The 20,165-nt window shown below is 41.6% G+C and overlaps 1 protein-coding gene across 2 annotated transcripts; it reads right to left on the bottom strand.

Moving 5' to 3' along the window:
* Positions 1-7,164: 7,164 nt before the first annotated feature.
* LOC125006738 (RNA-binding protein 6) lies at positions 7,165-19,686 on the bottom strand. 2 transcript variants are annotated; one of them, XM_047583057.1, is made up of 23 exons: positions 19,546-19,686; positions 18,847-18,920; positions 16,543-18,070; positions 16,367-16,456; positions 16,190-16,259; positions 15,246-15,319; positions 11,610-11,684; positions 10,969-11,260; positions 10,713-10,870; positions 10,530-10,630; positions 10,369-10,438; positions 10,224-10,278; positions 10,055-10,116; positions 9,852-9,969; positions 9,599-9,696; positions 9,076-9,414; positions 8,845-8,994; positions 8,667-8,738; positions 8,320-8,547; positions 8,141-8,215; positions 7,959-8,056; positions 7,827-7,878; positions 7,165-7,735 (listed from the first exon to the last, which is right to left on the bottom strand). In XM_047583057.1, the coding sequence occupies exons 2-23, from the start codon at positions 18,897-18,899 to the stop codon at positions 7,640-7,642; spliced, it is 3,954 nt and encodes a 1,317-aa protein (XP_047439013.1). In that variant the 5' UTR covers positions 18,900-18,920; positions 19,546-19,686; the 3' UTR covers positions 7,165-7,639. The 2 variants fall into 2 exon arrangements, with proteins under 2 accessions (XP_047439013.1, XP_047439014.1); XM_047583058.1 differs by having other exon boundaries at positions 10,224-10,275.
* Between the last annotated feature and the right edge of the window lie 479 nt (positions 19,687-20,165).

Raw genomic sequence — 20,165 nt, 5'->3', positions numbered from 1 at the left:
CACTTGAGGTTTGATTGGCTCCCATTACGACACACACATTGCAACACTTTCCTCGCTGCTCGCACACCTACGCAGCGTTCAGGGACCGGCTGCCCCAAATGCCTGTGTTGTTTTCGTTGCCGTCTCCTGGGAAGTGGAAATGTCTCAGATTGAGGCTTTCTCAGCTATCACTGAATGTGTGAGGCAGTTAGATGCATGACATGGGAGGAGAGGAAATCAAAGTCTGGTGGAGAGAGGAGGTCATTTTGAATGTGAAGCTATTTAGGTGCCGTTTGACGTCTTACATAAGGATGCATTTATCTGACATGATGTGGCACTTTAAATGTTTAGGTTTAATGTGGAGTTTAGGATCTGTGTTTCTAAAGGAGAAGAAATAGATTTATTGCCTCCATTTGTTCCCCCCCAGAACCTCAAGTGCTATAACTAAAACAATATTAATGACTGGCTTTGGTAGGGAAATTGCGTTTCCTTCACGTAACTTTCGAGTATGGTTCTAAGACGTCACCATAAAATTGTGATGATAGCTTGTCATTTCTGATAGAGCAGCAAATGGTTATCCCTAATATCCTTTCCTTGCACAGGCAAGAACATTAAACCTGCTCTGGTTTTCAAACCCCATTATGTACAGTAATGCAGATAACCACAAATGGAGAACTACCTATTACAGTGAAAAACAAGAAGAGTGAATGAGAATGCCTGAGCTCAGACTGCAGACAATAACATTTGCATGTCTCCCACCAGCCCAATCCATTCTCATTTGTGTGAGAGCGCAGGCAACATTACAGATTGCTATAATCCCTCAAAGCTGACAATCGTGATGTGGCTGTTAATGTTACTGTACTGGTTCGTGCCTCCATGATAGGGAACGTTCATTTCCCCCCCCGAAATTGGCAACAGCACAGGTGATTGTGTTACAACAATGCTGTTGTGTAAAAGAAAAGCCAAGAACAGTAATGAAAATATCCTGAAGCCAGCTTAGCACCGAGATCAAGTTGTAATGTTGGGCGAACGAGAGAAGGCAGCTATGCTACGTCTCCATCTGTTTCCCGACACTGCGCTGATAGGTTTATCAGTGGAAGAGAACAAATGCAAACCTGCTGCTGATGAAACTTGCCATGCGTCCTCTAGTTCCTTCCGCAGAGGGAAAGTATACCCCGAGAGTTCATGTTCAGAGGTAAAAAAGCTGGTGTTGCCAGAACCTCTCAGCACCCTCTGAGAGCACATGTCCGCTACACAGGTATTGCTCTGTAGGCTGAAGCACATCATCATGTTTCTGTCATCAGGGGTCTGTAATCGCGATCTGTGCTCCAGCTGCTCCAACGCACGCATGCCATGTACAACATTTGCGATATCTAGGGAAATACAGGTACACCCGCCGCTGAGGGCGTCATTCTCACTGTAGGCTTCCAGAGGTATGTTGGACCGGTTTTGTTTGTTAATTCTAATACAAGGGAAAAAGGAGAAGCGCTCTCTTGTAACCTCCAACTCTGAGTGTTTCCACTATAGCGTTTTGGCAGTAAACTTCAAGCATACAGAATGGATGAAGGTGTCCACATACTGTAGATTTACATCTTGCATGTACTGAACACATGTTCCTGTTTTCTCCGTGAGCATTAAACTCAAGGACCTCAACCACAACTACAAATCTAATTCTTTAATATAATTGTAATGTCAGATTTATGGCTCTGGGTGAGATCTACGCCTTATGTAAGCTGCAGGAATGCTACAGCCATGTACCCTACGGAACAGAAATGTATCCTTGTTCACTTTTCTCAGGGGCTGGACAAGTGCGGAAAATTCTTCTTCTCCTCTTGCCCACACCCAGAAGTTTCTTTCTCTTTTATAGGTTGCAATGATTTCACTAGATCTGCATCATCGTATGCTGTACCTGTGGGGTAGGTCCGACAAAGAACCACCAACCTGGCTTTACACAGCAATGGCTTTCTGTAGTGTAGGCTCTGAATAGATCTCTTAAGGGATTTTTCTTTTCTTTTAAAAAAAAAAAAACAACAACAAAAACAAGTAGGTCTGTTCTCAAACAGCAGAAAAGGTGAAGCAGCATGCCTTTGGCTTTTAGGGTTTTTCCAGTGATAGCGACAGTACATCTACAAGTGTAATCTAGCTACAAGCGTATCAGCTGGCATGTGCACTGATGCAGCTAGAGGATTAGAGTGGATGAAGAGAGAAAACAGTGCAGTCGTGAGAAGGAGATGATGGAAAGCAGCTAATACGGCATCGAAATGGACTGTTAGAGGTAACACTGCAACGCACAATGTAGCCGTAATGGCTGATTGCAAGGATGTTTATTTCCACTTCATGTGACTAGCAATAATAAACCGAGGCAGTGAATTGACCCGAAATGATGTTTCATCCATATGGCACTAGTGTTAAAGTCATTATACATATTCCCAAGTGCTATCATTATGACTGCAAAAATGTTAATATTACCCCCAGGTATTTCCAAAGGAAAGGACTAATATGTTCAGGTAGCATATAATGTTTTATATGCTACCTGAACATATTAGTTATTATAGACTGAAGGCCCAACACTGCCTCCTGATAATACTGACTCGGTACATTATTGTTTCTACCCGCAACCTTATGGCCCCTTCACCACTCAACCGTATATCACATTAAAAATTAAATATGCCATTAATAATACACAAGGAGGAAAAAACTAAATATCTGAGTACCTGAACGTGATGACCATGAGAAACCCTGTTAGAGAGAACTCTCAATCTTATAACACTTGTACACTTTAAGAGCCAGATTACACAAACTGGGTTGACAATTTGTTGTTCTTACTTTCAGGAGAATACACACCGATCAGCCATAACATTATGGAAATAAGGATTATTATTAGGAAATAACATCGACCATCTTGTGACAACACAGTGGTCTGCTGGGAAGCCTTTGGACCAGACCAGACACCCCCGCCTCATAGCAATGACACTCAGCAGGATGCAGCCTGATACAGACATACACACACACAAAAAGGAACAACTAAGGAACAACTCAAAAAACATGGAAAACAGGTGTTGGCGACAAGGTGTTGACATGGTCTCCAAATTCACTAGATCCCAAACTGATCAAGTATATGTGGGATGATCAAAGGAGGCCCCTCAGTCTATAGGCCTCCACTGACCACATCCTGACACCACAGGACACCCTCAGAAGACCCATGTCCATTCTATGATGAGCCACAACTGTTTTGAAGGGACAAGGGAGACCTACACAGCATCAGGAAGGTGGTCATAATGTTATGTACTTCCCAATGACACAGAACGTACTACTTCATGCTGTAATCTCAGGTATTATTTTAAGAGATCAGTAGACAACAGTTGTCTATTAAATCAATATTTTTGGTAAATACCAGACTTCATTATATGGGAAGAGGAAGAAAAAGAGTTGATTGTACCAGTAAGATGACGGTCTCTTCCCTTCTGATCCAGTTCTTTGTTTTCCTGAGCACTGAACTGACATTAACATCAGATGACAATAGCAGTGCACTTCAATGCACGATGGAACCAGTGGAGACGTGGTAGCACCTGAGACCAAAACCATCGTTCTGAGTGAGGACTGAACAGACAGTTAGGTAATTACTTTTTATTGCTTTCGTGGTTGGGGGATTACTCTGCCTACGGGCATATTAGATGCTTCCTTATTATGCACTTTCTGCTTTCATAAAGAAAAAGGGAAAAACTAATAATATTAAATCCCCTGGCCTGTATACCACCAATACAATTAACATAAACACTAATACACTGAAGTAAGTTTGTCAAGACAATAACTACAATTTATTCGTCAGAAGTCTGCAACTTTAATTCTATATGACGGCTGATAAATGCAGAGCAGAACTTTTAACTTTTATGGTAGCGGGCTTGCACTGTACTAAGACTTAACGCTTTGAGTCACAACAGTCAGAATAGTTCAGATATGCTCCATAAAACTCACTGACAGTTCTCTCAGGAAAAGGCAAAGCACAGAGACTGCTCAGTATGCCAAAATCCTCTGAGTTGTAATTAAATGAGACAACTGTAAATTATACAAAACTTGGTCGAGGGTTTCTGAATCGAAAGAGACAGTGAAAAAAAAGGAAGTGTTCCAAAGGGCTTTTTTTTCTGTATTAATTTAGTGTGATCGCTGATGTTATTTCTCCACCAGAGCAGGAGTGCAGAACCATGACATCATTTGCAAATGTTTTCAGCGTCTATAATGTTCTCAGTGACAGCTCCGCCAGACGAACTCGTTCCCAAATTTCCTTAGCATAATCTCTGAAGTACATCCCGCGCATGACTAACGCGAGGACGTCTTCGAGATGATGTTTGAGATTAGCAATCAATAACCGACGTAATGTATTCGTCTTGCACATGAAAGTATAAAGGCAGATGGCGAAATTGCTCGGAGAAGCATGATTTCCCTCTGAGCCTGTGATGGTGCAGCCTCTTTGTTTGCACGGGGTGGCCGCAAACACATGCTGCTCCTTAGGGGAGTTATTCTATGTGGGACATGTCTTTGATCATTTGTCATAACGGACAAAGGAGAGATTTGCGTTAACCGCACAGTTATCCTACATGTGACCATACTGTAAAATAAGCCATTTCATCTTTAATGCTCTCTGGATTTCTCTTCCGAGGCTTCTATACGAGCAAAAGTAGAGTGGAAAATCTAGACGGTGTGTGGTAAACTGACTGTCAGATGGATGTTACAAATTTCCAAAACGTAATTATATCTTTCTTTTTTATGATCATATTTTCTCATTTAGAGCGTCTTTGTCCATCTGCTACAGCTTAGTGTCAGGGCTAAAGTAAAAGCAGCCGGGTGATGTTTCTCCCTCCTCTTCTCGCCTCCGTGGTCTGACAGCACATCTCAGCATCTCAGAGTCCCGCTGACTGTGCCTTCTTCCGTCTTGTCCCCAGACTGCCGCTCCGGCTGCACCTGCCTGCCGCTAAAAGACGTCAAGCTGGGATAATTGGCCCCCCTGTCCACTTTTTTCTCTTTTTTCACTGCCATCCGCGCTGCCTAAAAGCTCTCCCTCGCACATGCAGGGGGATCCTAACGTGACAGTCCTCCATGCCGTACCTCTCTGTTTGGCCCTCTCTCATCCTCAGAATAACTGCACATTCATTTTCATTCCATCGGCCACTGGGACTGGAGAGCGATAACATCTGTCATGGGGTCTTGTGACAGCATTGGGAAAAAAGAAAACACAACAGAAAACAGATCCCTATTCCAAATGCCTCCCTTCTGTGATTTGAGGGGGAAATTAAATGCAAGATAATCCCTCACCCGGTGACTTCATTTGAAATCTGCATAAACCTGTCCTGCTAACACTGCAGATGCTGTTATACAATAGTGTTTTATTGGATCTGGATGCTACAGCAACCTTGGTACTGGCAAAGTCTTTGGATTATCTAATGACAGAGTCTAAATTTGGTCTTTATTAATCTATACGATGACCAGGTTTACCTAACTAACAGTGTGTGCAGGAGCATTAAAGTAAATTCTCTATTTATATGCAAGTACACAGATCCTGCACCAAAAAAAAAAAAAAACTATTTGTTTGATTGATGTCAGAGGATACATTGACCTACAATGAAATGAAAATATGTGATCATTCCAACCTAGCGGACGGATCAGGGGAGGAAAAAGAAAATCACAGCAAATATGGAAGCAATTTTCAGACCTTCCAGCGTCTAAAGATATAAGCATGGACTTGATTTGAGCAGACGTGCAGGCAGTTCTTATTCCAAGGACACATGAACTTGACCACAAAAAAATGCTTTCCAGACAAATAGCTGTCCAAAAGGTTGTCCTTTAGTATTGTTGTTGCGTAAAGAGGGTGAGAGAATAATGAAGTAGGTCTTTTTCTCGCCATAAAAAATATTGTGTTTGCCTCTTTTGTGAAGCGCGTAGTTGAACAGTTGTGGAAAATCAGGGTGATTTTCAGTTTAGGTTACCGTTAATGGAGATATCACATTCGTAAGATTAAAAAATTTGATAAAATTTTACTTTAAGGAGTGCAGACAGGCGCAGTAAAGGTGTTTTAAATCACGCTGGCAAGCTCTGAGAATGTGATGTAAGTGCAAGTTCATGTGCCTTCGAAACACACCGACAATAGCAGGACGGGGAGGGGGGCTTCACTTTCTGTCCATTCATGTTCAGCTCTGATGGCTTTCTCCATTTAAGACTGACGATGAATTGTTTCATTTGTTCTCTTCTCAGGAAACAGAAACAATGTTTGTTTTATTATTATTTTTTTTTTTTAAGAGGAGATTTTACAACCGACCATAACATATGAGGAGTTGATGTGTCAGGGTTTTGCTACAAAAACATCTGAACCTGATAATCACAGCGGTTTTGTTGCCAAACCACAAAACAAGGTTTACCCTGAACTGTGCAGCTTTGTTAGCCTGTTTTCCCCCCTTATCCTCAGACAGAGAGACTCCATAGTCCGTCAGTCAAAATATAATGCTCACCAACTGTTGGAGAAAGAGAAAGAGCAGTCTTTTTTTGAGGCATGAAAGCAAAAATCAAGCTACCTGTTAGTTGAAAAATCTGTAGGATTAATTCTCCTGGCCTCAGCTTCCTCACGAAGGCCCCCCGAAGTCAGCACAAAGTAGCACAATTGCTCTTGCACACACGCTGAGGTGTTGGCTCCTTTCCACACTGTAGCTGCTGTTTGTTTGACTGCAGCTCTTCGGGCTCCCCAGAGCCCTTGTTACTGCTCTCAGTGGAGTTAGTATGTCAGCACTCCACGCAATCCTCTACACTCTTTGAACCACAGCCATTGGGTGGATGATTGCTGGTTCCTTCATATCAGTAAAGGTCAGAGGGGAAGCCTCATGTTCTAAATCCTGCAGGGCACAACTGGAGGAACATTAAAGCAGCAATGACTGTTAGTTTTTTTTTTTTTTTTTAAATGTTCCCCCTCCACTGGTATCCAGCTGATCAAATCCTCATTGTATATATCTGTGTCTATATCTTCTTGACTTTTCTTTTATTAACTTTGTAAAATACGTCAAATGAAAACTGATGGTTTGGTTCAGTAATGGCAATGGGATATGTTGCATTTACACAAACCCAAAACATGTCATCACGCTGCCATCTAGTGCTCAGTGTGAGTACTACAACTGTCTCAGATCAAAAACACAGAAAAGTTAGTCTGTTATTTTTTTCTTTTACTTAAAATGTGAATACATCAGAGTAATCTGCACCCATGAAAAATTTAAATTCCTCAGTCTCAGTAAAATAAAATTAAACCGTGGCCAGTGTGACAGAATTGATTAAAAAACAACAAAAAAAACATCTGAACAAATTTCACAACTGTACATACAGGCTACACAAAATACACGGGACAAAAATTCTTCAAATTACATTTTCTGTACAAAATCCATCGTCAAGGACGTCACATAATTCTTGTATTTGACTCAGTTAAGCTCCCCTGCAGCCTTTAACCGTGGTTTTCAGGCCGTGTCATTTGTCCCTTCATCCCAGTGTAAAAAGGAGCATCTCTGGAGTGTAATGTGTCCATGGCAGAGAACTGGTGAAGATAGTCAAAAGGATTTCTGATGCCAAGGTGGACAAGCATGTGTTTAACATGCTTCACATGTCAAAGTGAGGATAAGTTCAGATGAGATCACTCCAGTTCCTTGAACCGTGCAAACATGGCCTTCCGCACTGCTTGTTTGTAAGTGGCATGGTCCCAAACAACATGCTCCTTCTTTTTCCTCTGCTGTAGAAAAAAAAATGTAAATGAAAGATTTAGTAAAACAACCAAGGCACACTATAGGATACTTGTCTATTAAATGAAACTTCACACCTACCGGGGGAGGTTGAGCTCCTAAACCAGGCCTCTCACTGACTTTGTTCATTTCCCTAAGCAAAAAGAACAAACATTTAGCCCCAGCATAACAAAACATTCCTTAAAGCCACATAGAGGTAATCTTAGAGCTTACCCAGAGCTTCCAGCCCAGCTGTTATGATGCTGCGGCTGCTGGTGGTGGTGTTTTCTTTTTTTCGGTTCTGGGGACCTAGTAGCTTCTTTGGCATTGAGCTGTGGAGGACGCTACCACCTTTAGTACTCAAGTGTAAACATTATACTCTCCTAGCAATTATTTCAACTTGAACAATGACTTACTTCTTTTTCTTGGTTCTCCAATGCCTCTAGCTCCTTCTTTGACCTCTTGATCTTAAGGTGGATCTCCATATTTTGCTGTTGAGACAACAAGACAACGAGCATTAAAGGCTAAATTCATAGGATCATCTGCAACAACTGTTCATAGATGGGTTTACAGGCGGTAGTAGTAGTAGTAGTACCCTGTGCAGGTCAGAAAGTTGTTGGTGGCGGATCAAAGCGTCCTTGTTGGGGAACTGTCTCCTACACAGAAGACAGGCCATCTTCTTCCAGTCAGTCAGTTTGTCATCTTTGTCGTCTGACTGACTGCCTTGACTGCTTTTAGCCGTCTCCTCCTTATCTTCTTCCACCTCCTCGTCACTTCCAGCTCCGTAGTCTGAAGCCAGCAGACCCAGAGAGCCCATTGGACGCTGAGACACGAAGAAGACAAAATACTGAACTGTCCAATGTTGTATGAATGTTAACGTGTTATGATTAAAAGAATGATTAAAACACTGAGTAATAGGAATACAATTTAACTGACTCTTACCTTTGACTTTGACTTTTCATCTTTCTTAGGGGGTGCGAGGGGCTTCTTAAAAAGATCATCTGCACCTGAAATCTGTGTAGGACAAAGAATTAGAAATGATTACAACACTGCAGAACGATAAACGTACATCAAATGTAAAACTTCCAGACAGAAAAATTAATTTTTGGCAATCCCTAACCTTCCTCTCAAATATAGCAAAACCAGCATCAGCTGACTTTGACTGCCTCTTATCATCGTCCATTCCCATCTTCAGGACCGGAGATGGAGCTCGTACACTTTCCTTTTGGCGATTCTGGATCTTTGCCCAGCGCTCCATATCTTTCATGATCTGCAAACAACAACATATTTCTTAACTACTTGCCCCCAACATGTATGCATACCACAATCTAAGTGGTGGTGCTGGTGCTACCTTCATGGCCGCAAGACTTTTGGGCTTATCGTCTTTATCCTTCTCTTTGTCCTTTCTTGCAGCGTCATCGTCTTCTTTTTTGTCGGTTGTCGCTGTAGAATCCAAAGGGGCGTCGGCACCTGGAACAGGAACCACTGGAGCCGATGAAGCTTCAGGCGGCACAGACGATTTCTTCATTTCTAGAGGAGCATCTGCCGCCGGGTTGGAAAGTATGGCCTGGTCTTCAGCCGTCATGGTCAGAGGTTGCATTTCTGCAGAATTCCCTCCTGGAACTGGGATATAAGTCTTTGACACAGCTTCCCAGTACAAGTACTCCTGGGTTTGAGCGTTGTAGAAATACTAGAAACAAAACAAGTGGAAAGGAGAAATTGCACCTTAACTTCAATCAAACCCAAGCATTCAAAACACATATGCAAGCCTCCGATTGATTACTAAACCACTAGTACTTCAATATGCTTTAACACTGCATCTCCAAAGCGTTTTTCTTTTACCAGCTTTGCCCATTTATGTTTTGTTTTCTCACCCTAGAGTTAGGATCATAGTATAGCGTTGTCTCTGGATCGTAGTAGAAGCCTGACGTGGCATCGTACAAGTAGCTGGATATGTCTGGTATCTCAGAGCCTGCAGGAAGTATGAGAGACATGTATGATAAACAAACTGCAAACACTGAGAGCATAATATTTAGAAGCTGGTCAGGAAAGGGATGCATGCGATTGTTAAGCACTCATCTCATAAAGGACATTACTCAAATAAATTCATCTGGAGTTGTTTAGTACCATAAACGTAGGTCTGTGATACGTCTGCGGTGGCTGTCATTCCAGCCGTTTCTGTGGGTACATGAGAGGCACCCTGGTACAACGGATCCATAGATGGAGTCTCAGCGTAGCCAATCCCCTAGGAGGAATTGAAGAAGTCCAGTTAAGTGCACCGATGTGAGAGACAGATATCTGAAGCGTTTCTTTTTGTTGGTGCAACGTACTTGGCTGAAACTGGGATCTTGTGCCAGAGCAGGATGCGCACCTCCCATCATCATATGGTCACCTGGCAACAAAAATGGGAGACTGCTTTAGAGCGTTTTATTTTGAAGTTCATCAGTATTAAATAGAGAACGGGTTAAACACCACACAGTGAATATGAGGAAGAGTTACCTTGCATTCCAGTAGGAATGCCAGCAGGTGGCTGCAGAGGAGGTGGGTACTGCTGCTGAAACCCCAAGAAAACAACACCTCAGAGATCAAACCTTATACTTCTTTTAAAGTATTTTGTAAACAGACACAAAAGACTGCAGGTTACCCCCATCATCAAGGCCTCGGGTGGATTTCCAAGTATAGAAGAGTTTGATTTATCAAATTCTCTTCTGAAACTGAAACAGACGGGAAGGAAAATAAGAAATGTAATGGCATCTCTCTCGAGCGCATGAGTGATGACAAACTATTTCAACACAGGTGACTTACTTTTGGTTCTTAAGGGGTTTCGCAACTTCAGCATAAACTCTCACTCCATCAATAAATAAGGGTCTGGGTTTAGTGATGAGCTCAACCAGACGGGTCACTTGCTACAAGAGAAGACACAGTGTTATGGGCTTGACACTGGACAAAGAAAGTAAAAAATAAAGGTTTGCTGATATTTGCAGGTACCTCATGGGAGTCCATGTCAACAAAGCAGAAGCACTTTGCTCCAGATGGCTTGGCCTTCACTAGGCGAACATTTCTCTCATCCAGATATGCAAAGGGGTCTAAGGCTTTCAGAATAGTCTCTACTGTGGTGGAGGACTTCACATTCTTTATTATCATGGCTATAGGGTGACAAGGATTATGCAGCCATTAGGAAACGTGATAACACAGATAAATTTATCCATGAAATGTGAAGAACAAAATGGTCAGGTCAACGTACTTTTGCTATCTCTGAATACAGAGTCAGGTTGGTTTGAACCATGAAGAGGAAGGTTGCGGTTGCTCCAAGGCTCTGCCTGTTGGTCCGTTTCCTGCTGGTGGAGTTGTTGGTCCACCTGCTGCTGCCAGGCCTCGGGAGTCAGGTCAGAGCTACGCTGCCATTGGCCGTGGGACAGTGGCTCCAAAGGACCTTTTGGGTTGGATCCATTCAGGTTAGTCTTCAGCTCTCCTAAATGTTCGTCCGATCTGGGTAACTGGGGCTCCTGGTGTTGAGGTACTTTGTGATCTGATTCCTGGTTCAACAAAGACAAGTATACAAATACATGCAATGTATTTAATTCACTCAGTGCAAGTATCTCATCTGCTCTCATAAACCCATGTAATTTAATGTGAATGCAATAGTTCTTCTTCCTGTGCTTTTCATTCTTTTACAATTCCATTTATTTGCTTGTTGTGCAAGAAGATAAATTGCTAATAATCACTGCCTCAACAACTGCAAAGTTTTGAGAGAAACTCAGAGCTCCTGTTTCTGAAACAGGAATGTGGGAAAATATTCATTACACACCACTTTTGTACAATATGGCCCAAACATTATTAAAATAGTTTGTTCTTTCCCAATAATCATTTTCTCTCATGACTCACATGAACAGCTCTTTCACACTCGTCTGGCTGGGCAAACCTCATGGAAGCGGTTCTAGTGCCAACCTTTATGGAACCCTGTAAGAAGAGCAGAAAAGAAAAACATTTAGCATTACACTATAGTTGTGTTTCCTAACTAAAAACAAATACCAGTGACACCCACCATACACTCTGGCAGGTTTAGTCCACGTTTTCAAAGCTGAAGATAAAATGGGCCAACACTTCTATGATGACGTGAAAAGCCCAAGGTCACCGGCCATGCTACACATAGGCCATTTGTCCCCATAATAGACTCATTTCGAGGGGACTACAACTTGGATCTGCAACTATAAATTAGTTCCACTATCAACCTGACAATTATTATATCAATAGACCAAATATTTTTTGGTCAAAATATGCTTTTTTCTTTTTTTTGCTTCACTAGAACACAAGAAAACATCAAATCCTGAACTGAAAAGAACGTTTTTGCTCGACTGACAAGACTAATCAGTCTTTGCTGATTCATTCTTTGACGATAACTTCACAGTGCCAAGTGAGAACCACACTCAGCAAACCAAACAATGCCACCGTGCCTGTTTTGACACTGGGCAGCAGAGAAACAGAAGGTGATCAGATGATACCAAGGGTGGCTTGTGGTCCATCTCAGTGTAGTTTATATTTCGGCACTGATGTGTGTTATTTCCCTAATTCTGATGCAGGTTGCGCATGTCAAAGAAAGATTTCAGTCGATGCTGGGTATTTCCAGAGTGTCACTTTGGCACAAAATATAATTAACCGTCAAAACCATAAATATGAGCACACAGTCTGCCATTTTGCTTCAAAAGTTTTTAAACGCAAGTACAAAACTAGACAAATATTTTGTAAATTCGATCTCATCGTTATTAGATTGTCAAAATGGATGTTCAAATAGCTGCCAAGGATTCTGAAAGGTCACTCAACTGCATTGCCTCCCCATCCAAACAATCCAACTGATACCAGCCACCAAGAGATAGAGCACACGGCCTTGGTTTTTGAGATATGACCAAGACTAACAATCATGATCAGTGCTGAAGCATCTGCTTAATGATTCATCTCAAATGGCTCACAGTAATCCAAAGAAGGCTGAAATCACAATGCTCCAAAACACTTTGGTAAGTTCAAGAGACCACTAAGAATTGGGAAAAGTAACAGACTGCTCAAAAAAAAAAAAAAAATAAAATAATAGAAGTTTTGCGACAGAAGAAATTACACCAAAACTCTAAAAAAAACAAGTTTTGCCATCTGTGGCTCAGCAGGCAGAGTGGTTGTCCATAAACCAGAGGGTTAGCGGTTTGATCCTTGGAATGTGCGACATGCCGAAGTGTCCTTGAGCAAGACACTGAACCTCGAGTTGCTCCCAGTGCAGGACACTAGTATGTGAATGTGCGAGCAAATGGGAAGACGTGACTGTGACTGTAAAGGGCTTCGAGTACCAATAGTTAGAAAAGCACTGTATAAAAACAAGACCATTTATCAAGACAACACTAAAGTGAATTGCCCACTTGATAATGGCACTAGATGGAAAGTCAAGGGATTGACTCAGTTCACAGAGCAGATGAACACCACCTATCAGCTCCATGGTGGCACTAGACGCGGTTGTATCCATGCATCAACCAATCACGTTGCAGTTTACATCCATGTCCGTCCAGACTCATGAGCAGTGAAGTCTTTAAAGGATTTGATTACATGTATTGGCAAAGTGTATTTCAGGTAAAATGTCAGTTATCACTATATGTTTAATTCTAGACAATAATTTCAATTAGAAAGTTTTTTTTATACAGAGGACAACATAGAGGACTCCAAGAGCTTTGCCACGTGGTGGAACGTCAATCACTTGATGCTCAATAGCAGAAAACCCAATATTTCATTGGACCGCCCTTGGTATAGAGAGCCAACCCCCCTTGTCCTGGAAGTCATTCAGGGCCCAAAGCTGTTCCCCTATTAGACATTTTGTGGAAAGATTTGGGTATGAAATCTTGAGGTAAGACGTCGCGAAGAGAATTTTACCACCAAATTCTGTTCAGTTCATCCTCAAGGTTTAGGAAACTTTCGCGCTTGATTGCTGTTGTGAAATTCCATTCAGGCGTTCCTCATATATCTCAGACACTGTGTTAAAGTGACCTTTGACCACCAAAATATAATCAGTTCCTCCTTTAGTCCTAGTAGATGTTTGCACCACATTTCAAGGAATACCTTTAAGGCGTTGCTGAGATACTTCGCTCAAGAGAATTGAACAACCGTATAGACAATCCAACAGATGGACAGGTCACCAAAACCCAAAGATTTGCACCTCATAAAAGGTCCTCGAGAATATGTCTGGAGATGAACCAATATCAAGTGCATTAGTCTGGAACCATGAAATATTATACAAATTTTTATGGAGATAAAAAAACCCACAGCATTTTGTAAATTGCCTTTGTAATATTTCAGTCCACACCAAAGCAGTGGAGCAACAAACCACAGCTAACCTGGCTAACAACTCTCAAATGGCACTGAAAACTACTCAGAACTACTTTCCCTTTCCCAAGCAAATAAATGAACAAAATGTACTTCAAGTTTCAGTTCGGTGATAAAGCCAGACTGAATTCAGTGAGTTTAGTCTGGCAATATTTCCTATGAATGCTACCAATAACAAAAGAAAAGAAAAATGAAAAGAAAATAAATAAAACGAAAATCATCCATCCCAACTTTTTCTGAAACCAATGAAACATTCCCCCACAAGGCCAACGAGCTTTGGTTAACACAGATTACTCATTAACAATAAACAACAATATATCGGTCGCGGCGCAATCATCAAAATGAAAGAAAAGCTAACTGTCACCACATTAAAATTCCAGCTTGTTGGTTTTAATCTAATACCCCTTCAAACTGCGTTGTTCCAACTGAGTTTCATGTGGTCCAGGTACATGAATCAAAACCATCCCCTTACCCACCAGCACTCTTTTCTCAACAAAGGGCTATCTCTTCTCTGTAGGTCCACTAAACATAGGTGATAGAAATTCCTTCAATGTAATGGGTAAACTTCCCACAAGCTGCGATAAATTTCCTTCAATCGTCTTTGCTACAAAAGCTAAATCTCAGAGGAAATGGCTGCCGTCGAGAATCAAAAGCGGAATTACATTTTTTCATTAAATGTAAAAATGTCTTGACTGTTAGGTTAAACAAATTTATTCTAGCGATGGGATGTCTAAATCTTTCATTTTCTGCTTAAATAAATTCCATGGTTAGGTAGTTTGCAGCTGAAATCTGAATCGTTAGGGCACATAGCCAAATATAGGGAAACCTATGTTGTCTGTGAATTCAGTTTAACACACAGTTTAATATAAATATTTACTATTTCCTTTCAAAAGTACTAAACATGCAAGCAGTAATACTGTCACGGCCTTGCACCTATAGGTTAGTTTATGCAATATTAATATTAATAATTAATAAACTAATTAATTAAAAACATTATTGTCAACATCCCTCTTCTTCATGTCTTCCACCAAGCTAAGTTAATTAAAAATAACAGCACCCCCTTTCTTCCCAGGGTCTTTCCCTCCCCATCTACTGAATGCCCTCTCAACCCTTCTTAATCCTGATGGGAGAGACGGCCTTCGTAGAGTGACGAGGATGGGCCACCTTGTTGGACTCCATGAAGTGGACTGCATCCTCGAGGTTTAAAAACTCCACATAGGCCGTATCGTAGCTGTAACCTGGGGACAGCATTTGAAATACAGATGGGTTTTTGTTAGTCAATGCCAGTAATGACAATAACCCAGTGAAACAAAAAAAAAAAAAAAAGCATTCGTGAATACATCGAGATCAATGCGAGCGGATATTAACACCTTTACCGAAACACATACCTTTTCAGGAAAACTTACATTTTGTTTTTTTCTGTTGACTGACATATCAGACTTTTCCTTGACAGACTTTGATTAAGCCAAGCCTTCATAGACATATAAATCCAGACCACTGGCAAACCATGTTTGCGTGTTGTGCACCATGGAGAATTCAAATTGGAAAAAGGCACTTGTGTGTTCTGTGATGCTGTTTGAATGTATTTGTGCAAAAGATGACATCTTTTGAGAGATAAGCTTCACAAAAAGACTTGGCCTCATCTCATGTAGGTACCATGCATGCAGGGTCCCCCGGCAGAAAACTTCACTTTGAAGCAGATGTTTAGAACAGCAGGATGGACAAAACACTAGTAAGTCGGACTCCGTTTCCGGTTTGATGACTTCATTTTTAAATAAGAGTACCTCGAAATAGTGCCCCTGAAGGACACATAAAGTAGGTCGCTAGTCACAGATCATTTGTGACTGACATGGAATATCACTCTCCAAAAGCTGCTAATGTTGAATCCCACATCCTCAGGCATGAAAAAAGGATGGCGGAAAAGAACCCTCCCCCCTCCTTCTTTACTGAGCGAGTTCACACAGACCACCAACAACAAACGCATCCAACATCGAGTAAAAAACAAAAAACAAAACAAAACAAAAAAAAAAGAATGCGAAGATTCGAATATCGTAAGCGAAAGTCGAGGGACGTGTTAGCGCAGTCCCACAAAGAAAGTTAATCCTTACCTGGCACAACATTTTTTATTTTCATCCCCTGCATTGGCACGCCATCGTGGACTGGAAGGGCACCAAGAATCTGCAAAATACATGATGTATTTGTGTGACTTATGCCTAGTATTCCTAACACAGCCTGGTAACTATATTAAGCAAAATAAAGCTGCCGTTTAACAGCTGTTAAATTACCTGCTCCATGGTGGCAGTCTTTGGAATACCAGTTATGGATATTATATTGGAAGCTTTGTCCTCCACTGACGCATTCCTGTAATCTCGATCCTTTTAGAGAACAAGATTAAAATGTCATTTATTTTTTACATTTTTGTTCTTCAACAAATACAACTACTGTCAAAAAGTCCACATACCTGGGAACCAGAATCACTAAACTTTGAAGGTGTGATTGGCTTCGATTCTTTGATGAGTTTTTCTGGTACTGGAAGCTCTTCGTGTTTATACTCAAATGCTCTCCCAGATCCTGTTCTGTAATCAATGTCCCTGTAGTCTTGATCTCCTGCCTGTAGAGTGCTAGAGCTATGGAAATCACGTTCTGACCCCAGCTTACCCCTTGCAGGATCCTGATTGTGTCGAATATCTTTTATCCCTTTAAAACAATCATTTGGCTCCTGAATCACGTGTGGTGGTTGATTCTTCTCTTGATGGTAAGGGGGTCTTTCCTCACGATTAGATTTATTCGGAATATGCTTTGGCTCCCTTTCTCCAAGCCAATGCTTACCCTTATTTTCTCGATCCAGAGGGCCAGTTATGGGATTTATTTCTTGGATTGGATGGTCTGGTGGACATTTGCTGCCGACTGATGGTAGACTCAAAGCAGGAAAGTGGTCACCACGGGGGAAGCCAACATCTTTCCCTGGGAATTCTGTAGATGACTTATCCCTCGGCTGAAAAGGTGGTGGTGGATCCCTAATATTTACATCTCTGCCAAAGGGTACAGGGAAAGTGGGTTTGGGTACATCTCCCATTTCTTTACCCGTGTTGAACATGGGCTTCTTGTCTTTTTGACGGTTCTTCCATTCTTCTGCAAGAGTCATTTCTTCACCACTCCGGTAATCCATAAGGGGACTGCCACAAGAATCTGGATATATTCTCTTTCGCACAGCGTCTCCTGGACCCATAAACTCAGATCTCTGAGGTCCAGCAACACCTGAAGGTATGTCTGGTCTTGCCCTGTCCACTGGAGGAACATCACTGTTTCCAAACCTTAAAGGAGATCGATCTCTACCTCTAAATTCAGGTGAGGGTCCAGGCCGATTTCTGAAGTCTATATCAGAATCAAATCCACCTCTTTGATTGAAAGGTGGACCCCCTCTTCTGTCTGTGTCCATCATCCTCCCTTCATGTGGAGGTAAGTCCATATTATAGCGATCAGCATCACCTATGCCCATGGGAGGCCTGTCATGCATGCCTCTGAATCCATCATTTCGCTCCATTGGAAATCCTCTTCTTCCATCATTGTTGGGATTGTTAAACCGTGGCATGTCATAATTAAATGACTCTCTGTCTCTCATGTCCATAAATCTGTTGTTTGGCTCTCGTGGTGGCATACCTCTCCCCCCCATGTCTGCAGAGTTTCTGCCTGGTCCTGGGAAACCAGAGGAGTTCATCAGGTCCTCTCTAGGTCCACATTCATATTGCTTTCTAAGATGGAAGTCTGGCTCTCCAGGTCTGAAAAAATCTCTGTTTGGCTCTCTTCCTCGCATGTCACGTGGATCCATATCACGTCCCCTCATGGGTGGCCCATCCATCCTCCTCATGTCCACAGGAGGGCCCATGGGGGGCCCATGACCCGCGGGACCCATGTTCATACCATCTCTACCTCTATAATCAGGCATGGGACGATCTCTGCCCCCAAACATTTCTCCACGGCGATCACCACTGTAATATACATAATAATATATTAGACTGATTTGCTTGAAATGCAAATAACCAACATACTGAGATAAACAAACAGTCATAGAGCTGCACTGCAGGGTATGTAAACAATACTGCGAGACGATAGATATTTGTTAGATAAATCATATAAAACGGGAGGATAGTCATGAAATGCCAACATGTGAGAACATTACAATGCTCGTAGGCTAGCAGGTCACACAGGAGGAATTACAGAAAGTGCATCATGTGGGCATAAAGACTCTAGGTAAACACTAGCAAAAAACTAAAAATGCATTCTAATGTAACAATCCTGCACTTTAAGACTGATGTACCAATATATATATATATTTCAGTCCACACCAAAGCAGTGGAGCAACAAACCACAGCTACCCTGACTAAAAACTTTCAAATGTCACGTAGATACGTATGCGGTTGTGAAAATGATAGGCAAGTTGCCACTCAAAGCTACTTTCTGTTTCCCTTGCAAATTACTGGGAAAAAAAAATAAATAAAAATGTGTACTTCAGGTTTCAGTTCAGTGATAAAGCCAGACTCAGTTCAGTGAGGTTAGTCAGGCAATATTTCCTATGAGTGCTACTAAAGTGAAAATAATTCGGAAATACTGTGGTGCAGATTAAGACTATCACATTAGAATGCATTGATTTCCAAGAGTGTACCCAATGAACAGGCAGGAGTGTATATTAAATATTGTAAAATGCTATAGTGATGGCAGAAGTTGACGTTTGCCTTAAATCTGTGACTGCATGGTGTTACTTTACCGAAAGGGTGGTCCTCCCCGTGGTCCTTGTCTTGGCCCTGGTCCATCCCACATGTTTGTATGTCAGTATCCTATCTGGAACCCAAATTAATTGTTTGTTTACTGAATGAAGATCAAGCACGTGACTTGGCAGTGACGAGGCGCAGATGAGATCACAAACGTGGAAATAAATAGGACTTCGAGACTAAAACACATAATCTGACCGACACGTAACATTTGAACGTATAGCCACATTAACGCGATCCTAGACATCATGTGGCAGTTAATTATTTATTGTCTGTGATGCTGCTTAAAAGATGGCTGCATACATCAAATATGGGCCAAATAACACTGGGTGGTGTGATGGCTAATGGTGGCGCACAGAGCAGTGGCCGGCTATTGCAGCCCTCACCGGGCCTCTCAAATCTACGCCACAGCACAAACAAATGCAACCAGAGCTATTAATGGGGGCGGTGCGAATGAATTACCTGAAACTACCACTATAAGTGTGGCTTGTGTTCATTAGTGAGCATTTTGCGCCAAACGTTGGCCCAACGACCGCCGGAGAGGTGACACCAGGAGTGACGCTATCTAAGCTAACTTAACTTAGCTTACATTTATCAAGACGGCTTCTTTGCGTTAGCTTACCAACTTAGCAACATCGGTATCCAGCATTTTATCGCACCATTATCACGGCGATATTATTTTCTCTGAGACCCACCTTGGTTGATTTTCGAGCTCCGAGTTGATATTGCGGAAGGTTTTCGTCCAGACCGTCGATGGATTGAACGAATTGATGAAAAATGGAGAGGGGGGGGGGGGATCTACTTCTTCTTCGTCTGTTGCTGCAGCGGCGGAGACGAATCCTTTTCTTCTTCGTTGTCCAATTATCGGCATGTAAAATAAGTTGCTGCCACCCAGCGATTTTTTGAATTACTTCTGTCATACAGTGTGCTGTATATTGTACATGACACACGTCATGATATTCAATGTAACATATTTATCAGACCGCGACTCATAAAGTGTCACCACAAGATACGTAGTTCAGTTATACTAGAGTTAAGAGCTAGGAGTTGGATCTTGGTTGAAAGAACAGAATTTATGTAATACACCACACTGTAATTCATCTAATTTCCCTTAAATATTAAATTACAAATAATAAATTACTATGCTTGCCAAATTCTAAATCCCCAAATCATCGCAAAAATTATTAATAGACTGTACAATAATTAAGTAGAAAATAAACATATCTCAAAAATACAGTATGGTAACCTACATTGTTGATTATTAACACATTATGTTTTGGTGATGCTGCTTACATGTTGATTTTGATCTGATAAT

Source organism: Mugil cephalus, chromosome 4 (genome assembly GCF_022458985.1).
Source record: "Mugil cephalus isolate CIBA_MC_2020 chromosome 4, CIBA_Mcephalus_1.1, whole genome shotgun sequence".
NCBI lineage: Eukaryota > Metazoa > Chordata > Actinopteri > Mugiliformes > Mugilidae > Mugil > Mugil cephalus.
Note: the sequence above shows the minus strand (reverse complement) of the source record. Positions and strands in the feature narration are given on the sequence as shown.